Here is a 17770-nt window from a genome sequence, read left to right as displayed (position 1 = left end):
GTGAGGTTAGGAATGTCCTCTGTGTGAAACCCTTGAGCGCCATGGCTGGCTCTCAGTGTATGTATACTTTTTGAGCAAGAGGGACCAAGTGGTCTAATGACTCCATATAAGGCAGATGACGTGTTCTGTACCATAGGCATTGTGTGGTGCCCTTTATTCCTTGTTATTATTATTTATTAGACGTATATACCGCCCTTCATCAAAAGATCTCAGGGTGGTTCGCAATATTCTCCACAGTTGTGCTCCCCACACAACTGAATCACACCCTTTTGCCCTTTCCTGCTCTCCCTTTCCACTCTGCCTTCTGTGTCTGGTCTGACTTGAGTTGCAAGCCTGTGCAGTGCCCATGAGTTGAGGTGAGGGCTGCAGGAAGGACAAGAGAAAGCAGATCCTCCAGAGTCAGCCCTGGAAGCCCCACAGTTCTCAGGGGTTTCTGGGGGTGATGAGGCACCCCTTAGGGCCTCCCTCTGGGGCTGAGCCAGGCCACTTCAGATGTCCAGGAGGGACTGAATGGCTGGACATTCCCGGACAGAAGTAGGCGAACTTGTCAAGATGGGCTTGCCCAGAAAAGGGGCCTTAAACAGAAGGAGAAATTGCAGGCTACTTCTAAACATCCAGGGAGGTTCTGGCTCAGAGGGAGCACTGACAGTCTGCTCTCTCAGCATCTGAAGTGATGCTTCTGTTTCTGGGCTGATTCATGGGAGCCCTCTTGGGCAGCACATGTGTGTGAGAGAGCCACGTGGCAGTGGTGCCAATGAAGGAGAGAGTAGCCTATATCCTGGCAGCTGCACCAGTTGCAATTGCAATTTCTGAAAGTCTTCAAAGGCAGCCTGATGTAGGGTTCCTTACACTGGTTTGTCTTTGATGTTACCGGTATGAAAGTAGAAGAGGATTCATCCACCCTTTCTAGATAAGAAGGTGCATGCTATGAGATTTAAAAGTTCTTTTAGAAACTCCCTTTGGCTATATAGGAATAAAGTGCTCAGGTTCAGGGATGGCAGCCAGTCCCAGACCTCAGCTCTTTAGTGCTATAGCATAGTGAAGGATGTTTTTAGGCATGGGGGCAGAATAGCTGCCCCTTTCCTTGCCATAAATTGCATCAAAGTGCTCAAGTAGAGAAATGCTTTTGGGTGGAAAAGACTGAACTTGTAAAATTAAAAGGGAAGCAGGTGCTTGTGGGGTTCTCTTCTTTGAGTGGGCCAGTTGTTTCTGGTCAGCTGCAGCTACTGTGCTTATTCTGCCTTGCTTGGTTTTGCTTCTTCAAATAATGGCAAGTGACTGGCCCCAGGTCATCCAGGGCCTTGAACCCTGGTTGCCCAAGACTTAGTCTGGCATTTTCACTGCTGTGCCACATCATTAGGTTGTTTTTGCATTCTTTCAAGCTAGCACTTCCAGGCATCCTGAAAGCAGCTGGTGAGGAGGGGTCTCCTTCTGCTGCTGATTCTTTTGGAGCTCTGAGATGGACCATGGCCTGTTCCTTATGGACAGAAATATTTTGTTTTTCCTCCAGAGAAGCTCTACAGGTCGAAGGGCCCTGAACTGAGGCGCTCCCTCTTCTCACTGAAGCAGCTTTTCCAGGTAAGGCTCCTGCCAGGCCCTCCCTGTTCTGCCCCCAGCAGGTGCGGCTTTGTTGGGGGGGGGGGGGAATTGAGCCAGCCAGCCCAGCGCTCTGTGTGGATACCACCAGGCTCTGTTGCTGACTCTTCATTTCCCCTCTTCTTTGCTCTTGCAGCTTCTGCTCTCCTCTTGTGAGACTGGACTGTGCACAGACCTGTTCCCCATATGAGAAGGCAATAAGCAGGCAGCCTCCCCCCATGCACCCTTCCCCAGCAGGAGATTCTCTCAGACAGATTGTGGGTTGCAAGTGGAGGGGTGAGCATGCATGGTATGACCTTTTTCTGCAGATTGCAAACATTCCTCTCTCTGGATTTCTGCTGCAGGAGGATAAGGACCTGGTGCCTGAGTTTGTGAATTCAGAAGGGCTGACGTGTCTCATCACAGTGGGAGCTGAGGCTGACCAGAATTACCAGAACTATATCCTCAGGGGTAAGTGACCACCAGGACAGCAGGAAGTGGGGGGAGAGAGAGAGAGAGAGAGAGAGAGAGAGAGAGAGAGAGGGGGGGGGGGGGAGAGAGAATCTGAGCCCCTAGAGTGGATAACATTTGGGACCTCCCACCAAAGAGTCAAAGTCGGTGAAATTAAACTGACACCTCCAATTCCCAACTGAATATCCAGAAAAAGGATAGAGAACCCTAGAGATCTCTGGGAGGAGTCTTTTAAGTGGAGCTCTTTCCCAGTTTTCATCTGTACTGAAATTGTTTTAAATATGTTTTTTGTTATTTTCTCCCTTGCTGTTTGCTCCTTGGGGAGGAAGGGTGGAATATACATTTAATAAATAGACAGATGCTGTGGCTTCCCCTTTTTGCGGTCTGCATTTGCCCATGTACAATGTTGATCTGAGGGATGCTGACAGTGAGGACTGTGTGACTCTTGTCTCTGTCTCTCTGCCTCCCTGATGCTTAATCCAGTATGGGGAACAGATCCAAAGCTGGTGTAGGCAGGCTTTGCAGGATTTATTTCTCCTGTTTGCTTTTAAGCAGTCCTATATTTTCCTGCCTGAGCAAAATTTCAGTGGCCAGGTTTAGACTGCTGCTGAGGGATAGTGGCTGGGTGAGGAGATTTGGCTGTACTAGGAAGTTTATTGTGGTTAGGTTTTTTAATGGTTTTGACCCATTTCTGAGCCTTCCAGGTGTGGTGATAGCGCCATCTCACTGGCTACTCAGCTGGGGATGTGCAAACAGGCAGAATTAAGCGTGTAAAATTTCAGCTGCAATTCATGAGCCATCTTGGAGAGGCCACTTTTTCTTTTCTTTTCCTTTTTTTAAAATGATCTTTATTGGTTTTACAGATTTTACAAATTTCACATCACAATACATAATACATAATACATACCTTATTCCTTTTTTAGAGTTAAAGTATTAAGGTTAAAGGGACGCGGGTGGCGCTGTGGGTAAAAGCCTCAGCACTTAGGACTTGCTGATCGAAAGGTCGGCGGTTCGAATCCCCGTGGCGGGGTGCGCTCCCGTTGCTCGGTCCCAGCCTGCCAACCTAGCAGTTCGAAAGCACCCCCTGGTGCAAGTAGATAAATAGGGACCGCTTACTAGCGGGAAGGTAAACGGCGTTCCGTGTGCTGCGCTGGCTCGCCAGATGCAGCTTGTCACGCTGGCCACATGACCTGGAAGTGTCTGCGGACAGCGCTGGCTCCCGGCCTCTAGAGTGAGATGAGCGCACAACCCTAGAGTCTGTCAAGACTGGCCCGTACGGGCAGGGGTACCTTTACCTTTACCTATTAAGGTTAAAAGTTGAGAGGCCACATTTTCTTAATGACAGAGCTTTGGGCCCCAATTAAAGGAGATGTTGGTCTCCATGATCATCTCTTTTCTCCTAGGACCATGGCACCAGTGGAGGGAAGGAGCTGAGACCTTTTCTGTCTGCTCCCCACCCCCCTTCTGAAGCTATTTCCTCTGATGTCACTCATGGACAAGTACTGTTTGCCCTGCTGTAAGGAAGATGTGACTGTGTGTCTATTTTCCCAAATGGCGCAAGCAGCAGCTGGGGGAAGGTATCAGACTCCCCCCACATGGCTGGTTTTAAAAGCTTCATTTGGCCCTTAGTCTCAGGGGCTTGTGACTGGAAGGGACCTTTTGTAGACCTGGCAGCCTCTGTGGGTCCTGTTGACAAAGAGGACTCTTTTGGAAGTAGCCTAACTTTGCAGCTTGCACCTCAGGGTGGAAACAGCCTGCCCTGGCCTCAGCAGCCTTTTGTGCCAAGTCATTCCTGTCAGATGTGCAAATCAATCCATACTCCTGACAGCTAGCCTTCCCTACCCGCCTGCCCTACCCACCTGCCTCCTCTGGGCACTGCCATCTGCTGTGTAGCAACTCCTAGTAGTATTAGTAATAATATTATTGCATTCATTTATATCCCACCTTTTTTTCTAAACTTGGGACTCAAGGTAGCTTACACAAATTAAAATGGCACACATAACATACAAGAAACTAAAAACATAAAAAGAGAATAGTTAAAAAGTAATTAAAATTCTACAGAATAAAAACAAAAACAAATGTATTTAAAATACGGATAGTATAAAACAGCACAGCACTATTAAAAGCCCCTTCCTTAAAAGAACAGTCAGTTCCCAATGTTGGAATAAAACAGTCTTCACCTGCCGGCAGAAGGACAACAAGCAGGGAGTCAGTCTAGCTTTTGTAGGAAGGGAGTTTCAAAGTCTGGGAGCAGCCACTGGGAAGGCCCTCTCCTCACATCACCACCTAGTGTCCCACTCCCCAATTTGATGTCTGCATGGCGGGGGTGGGGGGGACAGACAACACCCTGAAAGCCAAAGAGTCAGACTGGAGGGACCAGAGGAGGGAGCAGAGGAGACTTGCTGCTCAGTGGCAGGCATCGTGTGGAAGCTCCACTGCAAGCGAGTGAGCAAGGCACATCAGTTGCCCATGGCCAGCTGGCATCCTTACAGTGCTCTTCGCTCCTTCCTTCCAGCTCTCAGCCAGATCGTGCTCTTTGTGGATGGGATGATGGGGGTGATAAACCACAACGAGACTGTGCAATGGCTGTACACGCTGTGTGGGAGCTTGGTGAGTATGTGGCTGCCACAGAAGGAAAGATCCCTTTGTGAGCATCAGAAGAGCACTGAAGCCGAAGCTGGATCAGGTCAGTGGCCCACTTAGTCCAGCATCCTGTTTTTACCATGGCCAACCAGATGCCCCAATGGGAAGCCCACAAGCAGCAACTGGTATTCAGAGACAGTGGAGGAAGAACATAGCAATTGTGGCCACAAATTTGTCTATTCCTCCTTTAAAGCCATCCAAGCTGGTAGCTATTGCTGCCTCCTGTGGGAGGGAGTTCAGTACAGTGGTACCTCTCGTTAAGAACTTGATTCGTTCTGGAGGTCCGTTCTTAACCTGAAACTGTTCTTAACCTGAGGTACCACTTTAGCTAATGGGGCCGCCGCACGATTTCTCTTCTCATCCTGAAGCAAAGTTCTTAACCCGAGGTACTATTTCTGGGTTAATGGAGTCTGTAACCTGAAGTGTCTGTAACCCAAGGTACCACTGTAGTTTAATTATGCCCTGCGTGAATAATACTTTCTTTTATCTGTCCTGAATCTTCCCACATTCAGCTTTGTTGGATGTGCACAAATTCCAGTGTTACGAGAAAGGGAGGTGGGATGGGCTTTGAAAAGAGAGGGTTGTGTGATGTCCTCCTGACTGAGGCCCAGTTTCCAGCTCCTTCCATCCAGCTTTTCTCACCTCCCTCCACAGGAGAAGGTCATGGTCTCAGTGGCAGAGGAACCAATCCCCAGTGGCATCTCAAGGCAAGATGGGAAAGTCTCCAACCTGAAACCCTGGAGAGCTCTGGCTAACAGTCAGCGCAGGGGAGGCCAGGCTGAGTTTGATTGAACAGGATGCTAACTAGATGGGCCACTAGCCTGATTCTGAAGGCTTTTCTTATGAGTAGAGCCCAGTAGCCTGGCCCACTATTAAGCAACTTCTACTGTCCCTCTGCTAGTACCGCCTGGTGGTGAAGACAGCTCTGAAGCTGCTGCTGGTCTTTGTGGAGTTCACGGAATCCAATGCCCAGCTGCTTGTCCAGGCCGTCATAGCGGCAGAGCAGGTCAGAGGTGAGTGTGCCACACGTCTGCCCAAGGAAGAGAGAGAGAGAGATGGGTCTGATCCCATTAGCCTCAAGATAGGGAAGAGCGGTCAATGAACCCCTTGCTGGGCCAGGTCAGTGATGAGGAGAAAGGAGGGACTTTTCCTTGGCTTGTGTGGTCAACCACATGCCTTACTCATTGCCTTGCAGGTGGTTTTCCGTGGTCTCCCATCGTGGCAATCCTGGAACAGAAGAATGGAGCTGACACGGAGCTTCAGGTGTTCGCCATGACACTCATCAACAAGGTGAATATTGCCCAGGTGGGGAGGGAAGCAGCAGGTGTCAGGCTGTTTTGCTGGGCTGGGCTGAGCCGGGCTGAGCACCTTTCCTGCCCTGACTATGGTGCCCTGTGTTGGTGTTGTGCAGACTCTGGCTGCCCTCCCTGACCAGGATTCCTTCTATGATGTGACAGACTGCTTGGAGCAGCAGGGCATGGAAAGCATCATCCAGCAGCACATGACCAACAAGGCTACTGACCTGGACTTGAAGCAGCAGCTGGTTATCTACGAGGTGACGCATTTTCCCCCTTGGCGGGAGGGAGCTGGATATAAAGAGGAGGCCTCTAGAAAAAGCAGGCAGCTTCCCCACTACACACTCAGCACCTAGCAGCCTGCCCTACCAGCCCCACCCTGACCTTTTGTCTTCCTTGCAGAATGCCCTGAAGTACGAAGATGGTGTGGAAGAGCCTCCCCCTGGAACACGCAAGGAGCGGAGGAAAGGGGAGGAAGGCCGGAAGGGGCAGCGACGCTCCCTGGGCTACATCCTGGCCCAGGAGGAAGGCCAAGGGGCTCGACCTGCAGAGAACTTCCAGCCCAGTCCTGCAGAGGCTCCCAGGGAGAGCAGCCAAGACAGGTGAGTTGTTGGCCAAGGCAGTTTCTGCTTGTGGCTTTTGCTCTGCACGGAACTGTGGAAAAGAAGCTGAGCCAAGAAGATTGAAAAGGCCCAGCCCAAAGAGTGGGGCAGTTGGCGGAAGTTGGCAGGAGGCAAAGGGAGGCTGGAAGAGGAGCATGTGGGTCCTCCAGAGGCCACCTTTGCCTGCCTGTGGTGATCTCGCCTCAGAACCCCTCACCCGGCCCAGGTGGCCCTGTTCCAGGGAGCTGCCTCAGAACGACTAGAAAGTGTTGATGGGCCCCCATTGGAGCCTTGTGTGCTCACAGCCCTCCTCCTGCTCTCTCCCCTCTCCCTTTTCCAGGCCTGCCTTCAAGAGCATGTACAGCAGCGCATCCAGCGTCCAGCTTTCCACGCCATCTGTTCCTGTGGAAGAAGAGCAGAGTGGCAGCCTGGGCGAGAGGAGCATTTTCAAGTAGGTCTCTCTGGCCAAAGGGGACACAAGATCACTCCCTGCTCAGAACTGCCAGAAGCACTGAGCTTAGTATATTGGGCTGGGGGGCAGGTGAGGAGATGTGGGGGAAGATATTGACCATACTGGGGAGATTCAGGAGCCCTTTGGAAGCTCCAGGGGAGATGGACTTGACTCTCCCCATTCTCTTCTTCCCTGGCCAGCAGTTCTGAGGAGGCAGCTGTGGCAAGGAGGTGTCTGGTTAGCAATGGTGGATGGGGAGGAGGTGGCAGCCCCTGCTGTCCACTAAGGCAGCTCCCCTTCCAAAGGGGCTTTTTCATGTCCTGCAGGGTAGGGTGGGGTGCAGCGTGGCAGTGAGAAATGCAGCAGGAGCCTTAGAAGAGGAGGGGGCCTGTGGTGGTGGTTGAAAGAATCTGGTGGCTCTGATGCAATTCACCCAAAGTGAATGGAGTCTATAATCAAATACTTGCCCCCCTCCTTTCTTGAGATGGGCTTCTGTAACCCTCCCCACGTGATGGAGGGTTCTGCTGTAGTTGGGGAGGTGCAGGGGGGATTCTGCCCCCCGTGAATGGTGCTGAACCCCTTCCTCTGCAAGTGCCGAAGGAAGGCAGGAGAGTTCAGAGCACAGGTGGATTGGAGGGTGGCAGGTTTTTCTTGGGTGGGGGTAAGGGCCTACTGGGCTGGGAGAGGCAGTCATCCTTGTTGCACAAGTTGGACATTGAAGCAAGCTGTCCTGGAGAGTCCCTTTTCTCACCTCTTCTCTCCTCTTATTGTGCCCTCACCTCCTTCTGCTCCTGGCCCAGCCCACCACCCCTCTTCTTTTTCTTCTTCTGCCACCTACTTCTCTCGCGTGCTCTCCTGCTTAAACTTCCTTTCCTTTTCCAGACTTCACGAAACTGCCCCTGCTTGGTAAGTGATGCCAAAGATGTATCTTGTGTGTGTGTTTGCGTGTGATGCTCTTGGCCCTATGGTTTCCTTTCCTCTGCTGTTCATAGCTTTGACTTATTGAAGGAGGGATCTGTTTTCAGGCTTGGGGCTTCTGGCATGTGATTTGGGCTCCTCTTCCTTTGTGCTTCTCCAGCGACTTCTGGGTCTGGATCCTGCTGGATTGCCTTTGACACAACAGAGGAGGGGAGTATGTTGGGGTGAAGGGCCAAAGGTCTCAGCTGAACTGAGGCACCAGCAAAGAGGGGACACAATCCTGGACCAGTTTACAGAGTCAAGAGTGTGGCAACAGCCCCATGTTGTACTTCTGAACAGCTGCAGTGTTTCCACTTGTGGTTGTGTGGCTGGCATCTGCTTGGGGCTCCAGGAGCAGACCTCTGAGGCCTTCGTGACCTTGGTGCATGTATGAGCAGCCCTTTCGTCCAGACTTGGAGCACCAAAATGAGTGGCTGCAGGGAAGTGAGGTGGGATTTCAGCTGGACAGGAGGAGTGAGTTCAGCCCTAGATTGCATGGACCTCTCTGCTTTGGAGCTGGTGTAGCCTTGGCAGAGCTTGTGGGCATGCAGAGTGTGGTTCCTGTGCCCAGTGGCACTAACTGACTTTTTCTCCCAGGCAAGAGGAAAGCCCCTCAGTATGTGGGGACAAGCCTATTCTGAGGCGCTTTGAGTAAGTACAGAGAACATGTGTGTTTCATCAGGCTTAGGCTGGTGCTGGAGGTCTCGCTTTGGTTTCAGGTCCAGGAATTTGTTGATCCTTGTTGAGTTCCTCAGGCAAAGAATCCTCCTGAATCTCTGCAATGGCCTCAAAAGTGCCTGGTGGATGGAAGCCTTGGCCCCCTGCCACTGATAAAGGCCCTTCCTGGCCCTCTGGAGGCAGCTCATCCAGCAAGCTGCATTTGGGCCTCTTCTAGACCCACCACCCCAGCTGCCAGGTTTCCTCGTACAGGGCAGCATTGATGGCAAGACCACCCAGTAGCCAACCCAGGTTACCTAGCAGAGGAGGTGAAGCTGAGAAGCAGCAGTGACTTGCCAAGGGACCCCCAGTGAATTACAGGGCTGAGTGGGGCTTGAGCTGCTGTGTGCCACCCACCCACTCTCTCTTCCATCTGCTGCACTGTCCTGGTCAATGCTGACCTTCTGGTGCCCACAGGAGAGGGCAGGGAGCAGGACTGGGGGCTGCCTGAGGTACCATGCTTTCTTGACATCCCTTTCCCACCCCATAGGCTGCTGGGTTCTGTATGAGATGGGGCCCTGGACCAATTGGAGTGTGGCTGTCCTGGAGTAGTCCTGTGTTGAAGAAAACTGTAGGAGCTTAGGGAGAGAAGGCTGGAGGAGGGTCTGCGCAGTTTCCTTTGCTGCTGCTATTGAGGATCTCTGCCTGTACCTCTTTAAACAGGCACCGAGAGAGCTTTGGGCCTCAGATGAACCACCACTGATGGGTGTCAGCATTTGTGCCAAGTGCTGGACCTCCTGCGTGTTACAGCATCTGATAGATTGGCTTTACCAGTCTCGGGGGGGGACAGCTGTTGGGTGGGATGAGCCTCATCCTGCTTGCTGTGTGGTGATGGAACATTGTGTCCCTGGTGCTGAATGATGTAGCATTTTGCTTCTCTCATAGAGCACGCTTCCTGGAAAATCTTGCTGCTTCCCAGAAAGAGAAGTTGGTTGCAATCTCCAAGGGGCGAGCCGAGGTCCTTGCTGAAGCTACTCCGAGCATTGAGCAGCTCTCCCCAGGTAATGCAGCAGAAGAGTCGGCAGAGTTTGCGACAATCCCTGGTTTGGCCAAAGGCTTGTTGCTGAGGCTTCTCCTTTTCTGTGCTGCTTGTCAACTGCCTAGCTTGTCTCCTTTCCTAGTTAAACCTTAACTCTTCCTCTGTGCCCTTAGGGAAGTGGCGTGAAGGACAGGAGAGAAACGGCGATGGAACAGAGCTCAGCTCTGCATTGGCCTTGGCTGGCTTTGAAGGCGAAGAGGCCAGGGAGAGCCTGTCAGGCAAGGGGCTCTCCAGCAGCAGCCCTGGGCTGGGTCCCATTTGCACCCCAAGCCCAGAAAGCCCAGTTCTGCTGTGCGATGGAGAAGATTCCCAGAGCCACCCTGCACCTGGAAAGAAGCTCAACCTTGACACACTGTTCTCCAATAACAGCCCTGCAAGGCTGGAAGGGGTTATTCTTGCCCCAGCAGAAGAGTTCCAGGCAGACACCGGGAGTGAAGAAGGCAGCCCACAGAGCAATGGGAAACAGGGCAGCCCCTCCAATCTTCGGGCCCGGCCATTGCGGGCTCAGTTCAGCCTTGAGGCGGAAGCCAGCCTGCAGAGCCTGGAGAGGACTTTCATGACTCCCTACAGGAAGGGAGCGGAGGTGATGCGAGGGCCCCTGGAGCTCAGCCCCAAGCACCTGAAGATCAGAGATTTGGACTTCTCTGACCTGGGTGAGGAGGAAGACTTTGATATCCTAGAAGCAGAGACTGTGCCTGACCATGTGGTTGTGGCTGCCAGTGGGGCTCCGGCTCCTCCACCCCTCCCTCCCAGCTGCCCTCCACCCCCACCAGGCTGTGCCTTTCCCCCTCCCCCTCCTCCACCCCCACCAGGCTGTGCCTTTCGCCCGCCTCCTCCCCCTCCTCCACCCCCACCAGGCTGTGCCTTTCCCCCGCCTCCTCCACCCCCACCAGGCTGTCCTCCTCCAGGCTTGCTGGGCTCCTCCAGGGAGGATGCCCACTCCCCAGCAAAAAAGAAGAAAACTATTAAGCTCTTCTGGAGGGAGCTAAAGAACGTGGACAGCTCTGCCAGGCGGGAAGGAAGAGGAGACCCCTTTGGGCCAGCCACTCTGTGGGCATCTCTGGAGAAGGTGGAGGTCGACACCACCAAGATGGAACATCTCTTCGAGTCCAAGACGAAGGAGGTGCTTAGCTCGAAGGTAGGTTGGGGCTCCTCAGTGTTGGCTGCAGGAGGGAGGAGGACTCTCTCCTGAGCTTGGGCTGTGGGGTTCTTGCAGGAGGCTTTGCCCATGCTTTCTAGTGGGATTGTGGAAAGGGAATGCAGAGCATTTTTAATACACTTATTTTGAAATAAGTGTGCCAGAGGCTCAAAGCAGAGGAGCCCAATGAGCTGCCTTGCCCTGAGTCTGACCCTTGGCCTGGTCTGACAGCAGCTTCCCTAGGGCTCTGGAAGCTCCCTTGGCCTGCTCCCTGGAGGTGCCAAGAACTGATCCAGGGACTTTGGGCTCTGCCCTTGAGCTTCTCTCTGGCTTCCAGTCTCTCTATTCTGTGCTGCTCTTCCTTATCACTGCCCCTTCGACCCTCTTGCCTTCAAGGACTTCTAGCCCATGTGATTTCTTCTTCCATCTTGAATGTGCCTGGAGCAAGCTGCGCTGTCAGGGCCTAGCCAGCAGAGCCTCAGGCAGAGACTGTTCTTGTCAGTCAAAGAGAAGAAGCTTTGTCCTTTGCAGGCAGAGACCAGCCACGATCTTGCTCTGGGGTCCTCTGCCTGTCCTGCCCAGTCATGATGCTCGCATGTTGACATTGGGTCCAGGCCTCACCTGCCAGTTTAAGCTACCTCGCAGGAGAGTTGTGGGGCTGAAAGAGGAGAACCCCCAAAGATAGGGTGATAGTGTGACAGACAAAAACATCAACCCTTCCCTTCTTTCACTCCCAAGAAAGCTGTTGATGGGAAGAAGCTAATTGTGGTTTTGGATCCCAAGAGGAGCAATGCCATCAACATCGGCTTGACAGCGCTGCCTCCCGTACACATCATCAAGACGGCAATTGTCAACTTCGATGAATTTGCAATTAACAAGGAAGGGATTGAGGTGAGAATTCTGTCTCTCCTGAGAACCCTTGACCATAAAGAGGCCTTCTGGACTACAACTTGCATCAGGCCCAGCTTCATTCGCTCATGCTGACTGGGACTGATGGGACTTGTGGTCCAGAGCATCTGCATGGCACCCAGTTTGGGAAAGCTGCCATGAAGGGCCAGGTGGAGTCATTGTGTCCTGACCCAACACCCTCTTCACTCTTGTTTTGCAGAAAATCTTGACAATGGTTCCAACCGAGGAGGAGAAGCAGAAGATCCAGGAAGCACAGATGGCCAATCCCGATGTGCCTCTGGGTTCAGCTGAGCAGTTCCTCCTCGCTCTCTCCTCCATCACTGAGCTCACCGCCCGGCTTCAGCTGTGGGCTTTCAAGCTGGACTATGAGGCCATGGAGCAGGTACACCCCTGCTCAGGATCCTGCAGAACCTCTGAAATTGGGGATGGCGCAGGTGGATCCCTCCCCCAGAGCTCTAGCCAGTCCTCCCCATAAATTTGGCTGGACCTTCTTGCTGGGCTTAAAGGCAAGGGGGCCATCGCTGGTGAACCAACCTGCAAGGGAACCAGCTGGCTTGGCGAGAGTGGCTGCTGTGGTTGGTCTGGCCACATGGCAAATGTTCCAGGTGTCACTCAGCTGCCCTTTGCTTCCTCCTGCTGCTGAATCCATCCATTGCTTTTGGGTCCTAAGCAAGAACCTGCGTATCTGGGCCAGCAATTTGCTCACTCCCTCCAATTTCTGGAGGCAAACAGGTCCTTACAGCTTGTCTTCTGTGCTCCTGTGCAGGAAATTGCAGAGCCGCTTTTTGATTTGAAACTTGGGATGCAGCAACTGGCCAAAAACCAAACCTTCAAGTGTATCCTTGCCACTCTCCTGGCCATGGGCAACTTCCTGAATGGATCCCAGGTGAGGCATGTAAGGAGGGCGGGGGCAGGGGCTCAGCTCAGGAGCCAGCACCAAGCAGCTCTGAGCATATGCTGAGCACCATTTCCTTCAGCAGGTGGTCAGACATCTGGGATTGGAGCCTGAGTTTTTTTGTTCACAGGGCCTGCCCAGATTTTTTTCTTGCCCAGCTGCAGCATTGGGCCCTCTTAATGTCCACTGTGGTCACAGGATGCTGCCTTCTGTCAGGTCAGGCACTTTGCCTGCATCGCCCTGGAGTCCACTCTGGCAGTGACTCTCAGACAGAGCCAGGTCTTTCTCCTCAGTTGCACCCAGACCCTTTTCCAAACTGCAGGCACTGGGACCCTCCACCTGCCAGTGGACGTGCTGTGGGGGCAGGCGATCCTGCACCTGGAAGCTGGGGCTCTTTTGCAGGCATGCAGTGACTCTTCAGCTGGCAGCTCTTACCATCCCCATTGTGTGTGCATCTGTGTCATGTGTCAAGCACAAAGGCCTGTCTCAGGGCACATTGTGCAGGGAAGATGGGAGGTAGGGCAGACTTTTAGGGCTGGTAGTGGCGACGGCACCTTCCTTTGGTGCAAGTAGCAGCTGCTGGGTGTCTGTCATGCTGTTGCAAAGAGAACAGGTGAGGAGCCCTCTTCTTGGGCTCTGCTTCTTCCTCAAACCTGGTGCATCATCTTAAATTCCAATTTTTGGGGTTTCAGAGCCAAGGGTTTGAGCTGAGCTACCTGGCCAAGGTGTCAGAGGTGAAGGACACAGTGCACCGACAGACCCTGCTCCACCACCTGTGCCACTTCGTGGTGGAGAAGTTCCCGGACACGACGGACCTCTACTCAGAGATCGCCGCTATCACTCGCTCAGCCAAGGTCAGGGCTGTGTGGGTGGGTGGGGCTTCTCTTCTCCTGCTTCTGCGAGGATTTGCTCTGAGAGCCACATCCCGGGCCAAACTCCTGTGTGCAGAATTGATTTGTGTTTGATTAATTTGGCTTGTATATCACCTGAGTCCTTTTCTCAGACACACACACACACACACACACACACACACACATATAGCTCCATCCCCTAGTGGGACCATGTTAAATAATGCACAGTAGCAATTATTAAACCACAGACCAAAACCCAGATTGAGTAAGAAGGAAATTGACATGCTGAAACGTGTGCACAGGACGGCAACCAAGACAATAAAGTGTCTGGAAACCAAGCTTTATATATATGAGGAATGGTTGAGGGAGCTTGGTATATTTAGCTTAGAGAAGAGAAGACAGAGAGGTGATAGGACAGCTGTCTTCAAATATCTGAAGGGCTGTCACATGGAAGATGGAGCAAGCTTGTTTTCTCCTCCAAGGCGTAGGACCCAAACCAAATGACAAGAAAGGAGATTCTGACTAAGCATTAGGAAGAACTTTCTGAAAGCAAGAGCTGCTCACCAGTGGAACAGACTTCCTTGGATGGTGGTGGGCCCTCCTTCACTGGAGGTTTTTTAACAGAGGTTGGATTTCCATCTGTTAGGGAGGCTTTAACTGTGATTCCTGCATTGCAGGGAGTTGGACCTAGATGACCATTGGGATCCCTTCCAAAACTGCCAATTTTATGATTCTATGAACTCTTTAACAACATCATGATTAAAGCTGCCCATATTAAAATGTTTTTACCTGCTGCAAAAAGGATAGTCCATTTGGCATCTGTGAGGAGCATTCCGCAGAGAGAAAGGGGACTGTTGGTAAGAATTGCAAAGAGGCCTTGCTTTTCCCCTCCAGGTGGACTTTGATGCACTGGCAGAAAGCCTCCTGCAGCTGGAGCGACGGTGCAGAGTGTCCTGGGAGAGCCTGAAGGCCATCACAAAGCACGACACCAAGCCGGCCCTGAAGAGCAAACTGATGGACTTCCTTCACTCCAGCACCCAGAAGATCGTCATCCTCAAGGTGGTCCATCGACGCGTGTTAAACAGGTCTGTGTTAAACAGGGGAGAGGCCTTTGGGCATATGGCTTCCCACTAGGTGCCCTGGGTGGCCATTGTGAGGGCAGGGTGCTGGCCAGCTGGGCGTCTCTTCTGTTCTTGTGGCCTTTCTGGGGGTGCCATTTTAGAGGTGTCCTTTTACTGATTACTCGGTTGATGTGGCTTGATGTTTGGTTTGTTGCTCTTGCTCGGAGAAGAGCAAGTGAGTGACAAAGGTTATAAATAAATGAATGCCCTGGGCAGGAAGCAGGGAGAGGATGGTGATGCCAGTCAGTTTCCTGCAGTTCAACCTCTGCCCGCAGGTTCCGCTCCTTTCTGCTGTACTTGGGCTATGATCTACGCTTGGCACAGGAGGCAAAGGTCACAGGGTTCTGCCGGACCCTGCGGGAGTTTGCCCTGGAGTACCGCACCTGCCGGGAGCGAGTTCTGCAGCAGCAGAAGAAACGGGCAGTATATCGTGAAAGGAACAAGACCCGCGGCAGGATGATCACCGAGGCAAGTTCTTCCCGCCCCACCTAACCCTACCTCACCTGTCCAATGGAAACTTCCAGCACGTGAAGAGGCTTCCTAAGCCCTCTTGTGTCCTTGCAAGAGCAGCTCCTGTGACAACATCTGTGTTGTTGCCTCCCCAGCTGGTAGCAGGTGGTGTACCCCCCTGCCCTTCCTCAATGCAGCGTTCTTTCTCTCATTGTAGATGGAGAGGTTTGCTACCGTCAGCAAGCCTGAAGACAGTCCCACCACCGCTGTGCTCTCAGCCAGCCCCGAACATAAGGATGAAGCTGGCCACAAAAGCATGGCCACAGTGCTTATGTCCACTCCAGAGCCATCTGGCCGCCGCTCCCGAGCCAGCAGAGGTAGGGAGGTGGGGAGATGTGTCTGTCTCCAGGTAGAGTCAGTCTCCTTTCCCACCCTCATTCAGCTTCTTGGCCACTCCAGAGCCCCTCTCCCTGGGGGTCTCCCCAAGCCACCAGCTTCCTAGCCGCTGCCTGGCCTTTACAGCGTTGTGTTCTCGCTTACAGTGGTGGTTTGATAATTACAGTTGTTGCTGGAGTGGTTAAGAACCTGGATCCTGACACAACGGATGGACAGTTCCCAGGTCCAGGCACTGGGTTGTGTCCCAGCTCTGAATGAGGTTGTGGGGCTGGTGCGTTGCGTGAGGGTGCTCTTTGATCCATCACCATTACTAAGGGCCTGGGTGAGCGCAGTGGATCAGAGTACCCAGAACCAACTTTGCCAGGGGTGCCAACTATTATCATTCCTGGACAGGGATAGCCTTGCCCTTTGCAGCCTCATGATCAGACTAATGTGGGGCTACCCTTGTGCCTGATCCAGAAGTTGCAACTGGTGCAAAATGCAGCCGCTTTGTGTGCTTGGCGAGAGACCCAGCTTTACACATATGACCCCAATGCAGAAAGATCAGCACTTTTGGCTACTGAACCCATGAACAAATGTTTGTTATTTACAATTAAAACCCTAAAGAACTTGGGGGCAGGTTCCCTACCAGGTGGACACCACCAGAGCAGGCCAGGCTGGTCTTTTAAGGAGCCCCTGCTGGTCAGCCTGCAGCTGGTAGGCTGTCTTTTGGTAACCATGCAGGTCTTTCTGTGATCAAGTCCAAAGTGGGAGGGAGCCTGCCTCTCGGGAGCTGGTTTTCATGGCAGCCTCCTCTGTTCTAGGTTTTGGGAAGATCAGCCCCGCCAGCGTGACCCCTCCTGAGGACGATGCCTCTGGCTCTCCTGAGGATGCCTCTGAAGAGATCATGGACCGCCTGGTGAAGTCTGTCACCCAGAGCACTCCTCCCCGGCCGGGTGCAGGGAAGGAACGCAAGCGCTCACGTGGGAACCGGAAATCCTGTAAGCACAGAGCTTCTTTTATTGCCCCTTCACAGAGTGTAGCCATGTGTTTCTGTGTGTATGTGTATTCATTTGTGTGTGTGAGCACGCTTGGATCTCCATGCCAGGCAACCCAAATTCAAGACCAGCAGAGAAGAGCGGCATTGCTTGTGCCAATTGGCCAAGGGGGCATCATTTATGAATTCAAAATTTGTTCCCATTTCTTTTTTCCTTTTGCATCATTTTCTCTGTTTTTTTTTGCCAATCAAGGGGCAGGAGTGAGAGCCATGAAGGGACTGTCCCACATTCCACTATATCTTCATTTGTTTCTCATTTGTTTTCTTACATTTATATCCCCCCTTTGCACCCAGGGTGCTCTAGTGGTGCCAGCTTTGGCCTTGTTTTGGGACTGGGAGCTCCTGCCCCGTGGCTCTTGGGATGGGGGAATCCTAGGCTGCCTGTGTTAGAATGTCCCTGCTTACCTGGACTTCCTTGATCCCTTTGTGCTTCTTCTCAGTGAGACGCACCCTGAAGAACGGCCTCAGCGACGAACTTGTCCAGGCTCTGGGCCTGGCGCAGGCGGCTGGAGTAGCTGTGTGATGGCGAAGAGGGCCTGTGGCCTTGGAGGAGCTTCTGAGGTACAGCAGACTGCTCATTGGCTGGAGGAAGCTGGGGCTGGCCACTGCTTGTGTGTCCAGCAGAGCCCTGTGATACCTGCACAGTTCTACGTGGGAGACGCTCATCACCAGATTTGCCTCGAGTGGAACCTTGCCAGCGTGTTTAGCTTTTGTCACTCCCTGAAGCCAGGCCCCTCACCTTCCCCTGACTGTGGTGCTGTGCTGGCCATGCTGTGCAAAGACTTTCTCAGAGTGTGGGAGAGGGACCCCACCTGCCTAGAAAAGTATTATATTTGTGTGTGTGTGTGTGGTTGTGTGTGTGTTGTGTTTAGACTGTTTCCGTCCAGTTCCTGGTTGAGGGGCATGGCTCAGGAACAAGAGAGTTGGCTACCTGGCTGCTGGGAGCCACCTGGCTCCAAATCAATTAGCCTCTCTCTCTCCTGGGGCTTCTCCCACTTAGTAGGTCAAATAGTCCACAGCCCTTCTGCAAGCCCGTCCGCTCCTGACTGTGAGATGGAGCCACCTCCCTGGGCAGCCCTGAGCCCAATGAGCCTTGGGCTCTGCTGGCCTGTGGTTTGTCTGCAGCAGAGTCGCTTGCATCCCCTGTGTGATAAACTCCCAGCAGTCCCAACCTGAGGGTCCGTTCTGGGTAGCCGGAGAGCCGAGTGAGCAGAGGGGACATTT

At 52.8% G+C, this 17770-nt stretch overlaps 1 protein-coding gene across 2 annotated transcripts in view; it reads left to right on the top strand.

The window, feature by feature from the left end:
- Window positions 1-17549, top strand: part of FHOD1 (formin homology 2 domain containing 1) — a 33951-nt gene extending 16402 nt beyond the window's left edge. Inside the window, exons 4-24 of one of the 2 annotated variants that reach the window (XM_081921087.1) lie at window positions 1511-1578; window positions 1941-2046; window positions 4562-4656; window positions 5591-5702; window positions 5885-5979; window positions 6101-6244; window positions 6387-6586; window positions 6927-7037; window positions 7920-7943; window positions 8592-8645; window positions 9597-9712; window positions 9864-10888; window positions 11627-11779; window positions 11997-12179; window positions 12564-12683; window positions 13385-13546; window positions 14438-14628; window positions 14940-15132; window positions 15332-15491; window positions 16314-16490; window positions 16987-17549. In XM_081921087.1, the coding sequence (XP_081777213.1) occupies window positions 1511-1578; window positions 1941-2046; window positions 4562-4656; window positions 5591-5702; window positions 5885-5979; window positions 6101-6244; window positions 6387-6586; window positions 6927-7037; window positions 7920-7943; window positions 8592-8645; window positions 9597-9712; window positions 9864-10888; window positions 11627-11779; window positions 11997-12179; window positions 12564-12683; window positions 13385-13546; window positions 14438-14628; window positions 14940-15132; window positions 15332-15491; window positions 16314-16490; window positions 16987-17069 (3572 nt within the window). In that variant the 3' untranslated portion in view covers window positions 17070-17549. The remainder of the gene's footprint in view (window positions 1-1510; window positions 1579-1940; window positions 2047-4561; window positions 4657-5590; window positions 5703-5884; window positions 5980-6100; window positions 6245-6386; window positions 6587-6926; window positions 7038-7919; window positions 7944-8591; window positions 8646-9596; window positions 9713-9863; window positions 10889-11626; window positions 11780-11996; window positions 12180-12563; window positions 12684-13384; window positions 13547-14437; window positions 14629-14939; window positions 15133-15331; window positions 15492-16313; window positions 16491-16986) is intronic. The other variant, XM_081921088.1, reaches the window with a different exon arrangement.
- The last annotated feature ends 221 nt before the right edge of the window (window positions 17550-17770 follow it).

The sequence above is a fragment of the Podarcis melisellensis genome (assembly GCF_964234715.1).
Source record: "Podarcis melisellensis genome assembly, chromosome: 8".
NCBI lineage: Eukaryota > Metazoa > Chordata > Lepidosauria > Squamata > Lacertidae > Podarcis > Podarcis melisellensis.
The sequence above is the reverse complement of the archived record's forward strand: the minus strand, read 5'-3'. Positions and strand labels throughout refer to the sequence as shown.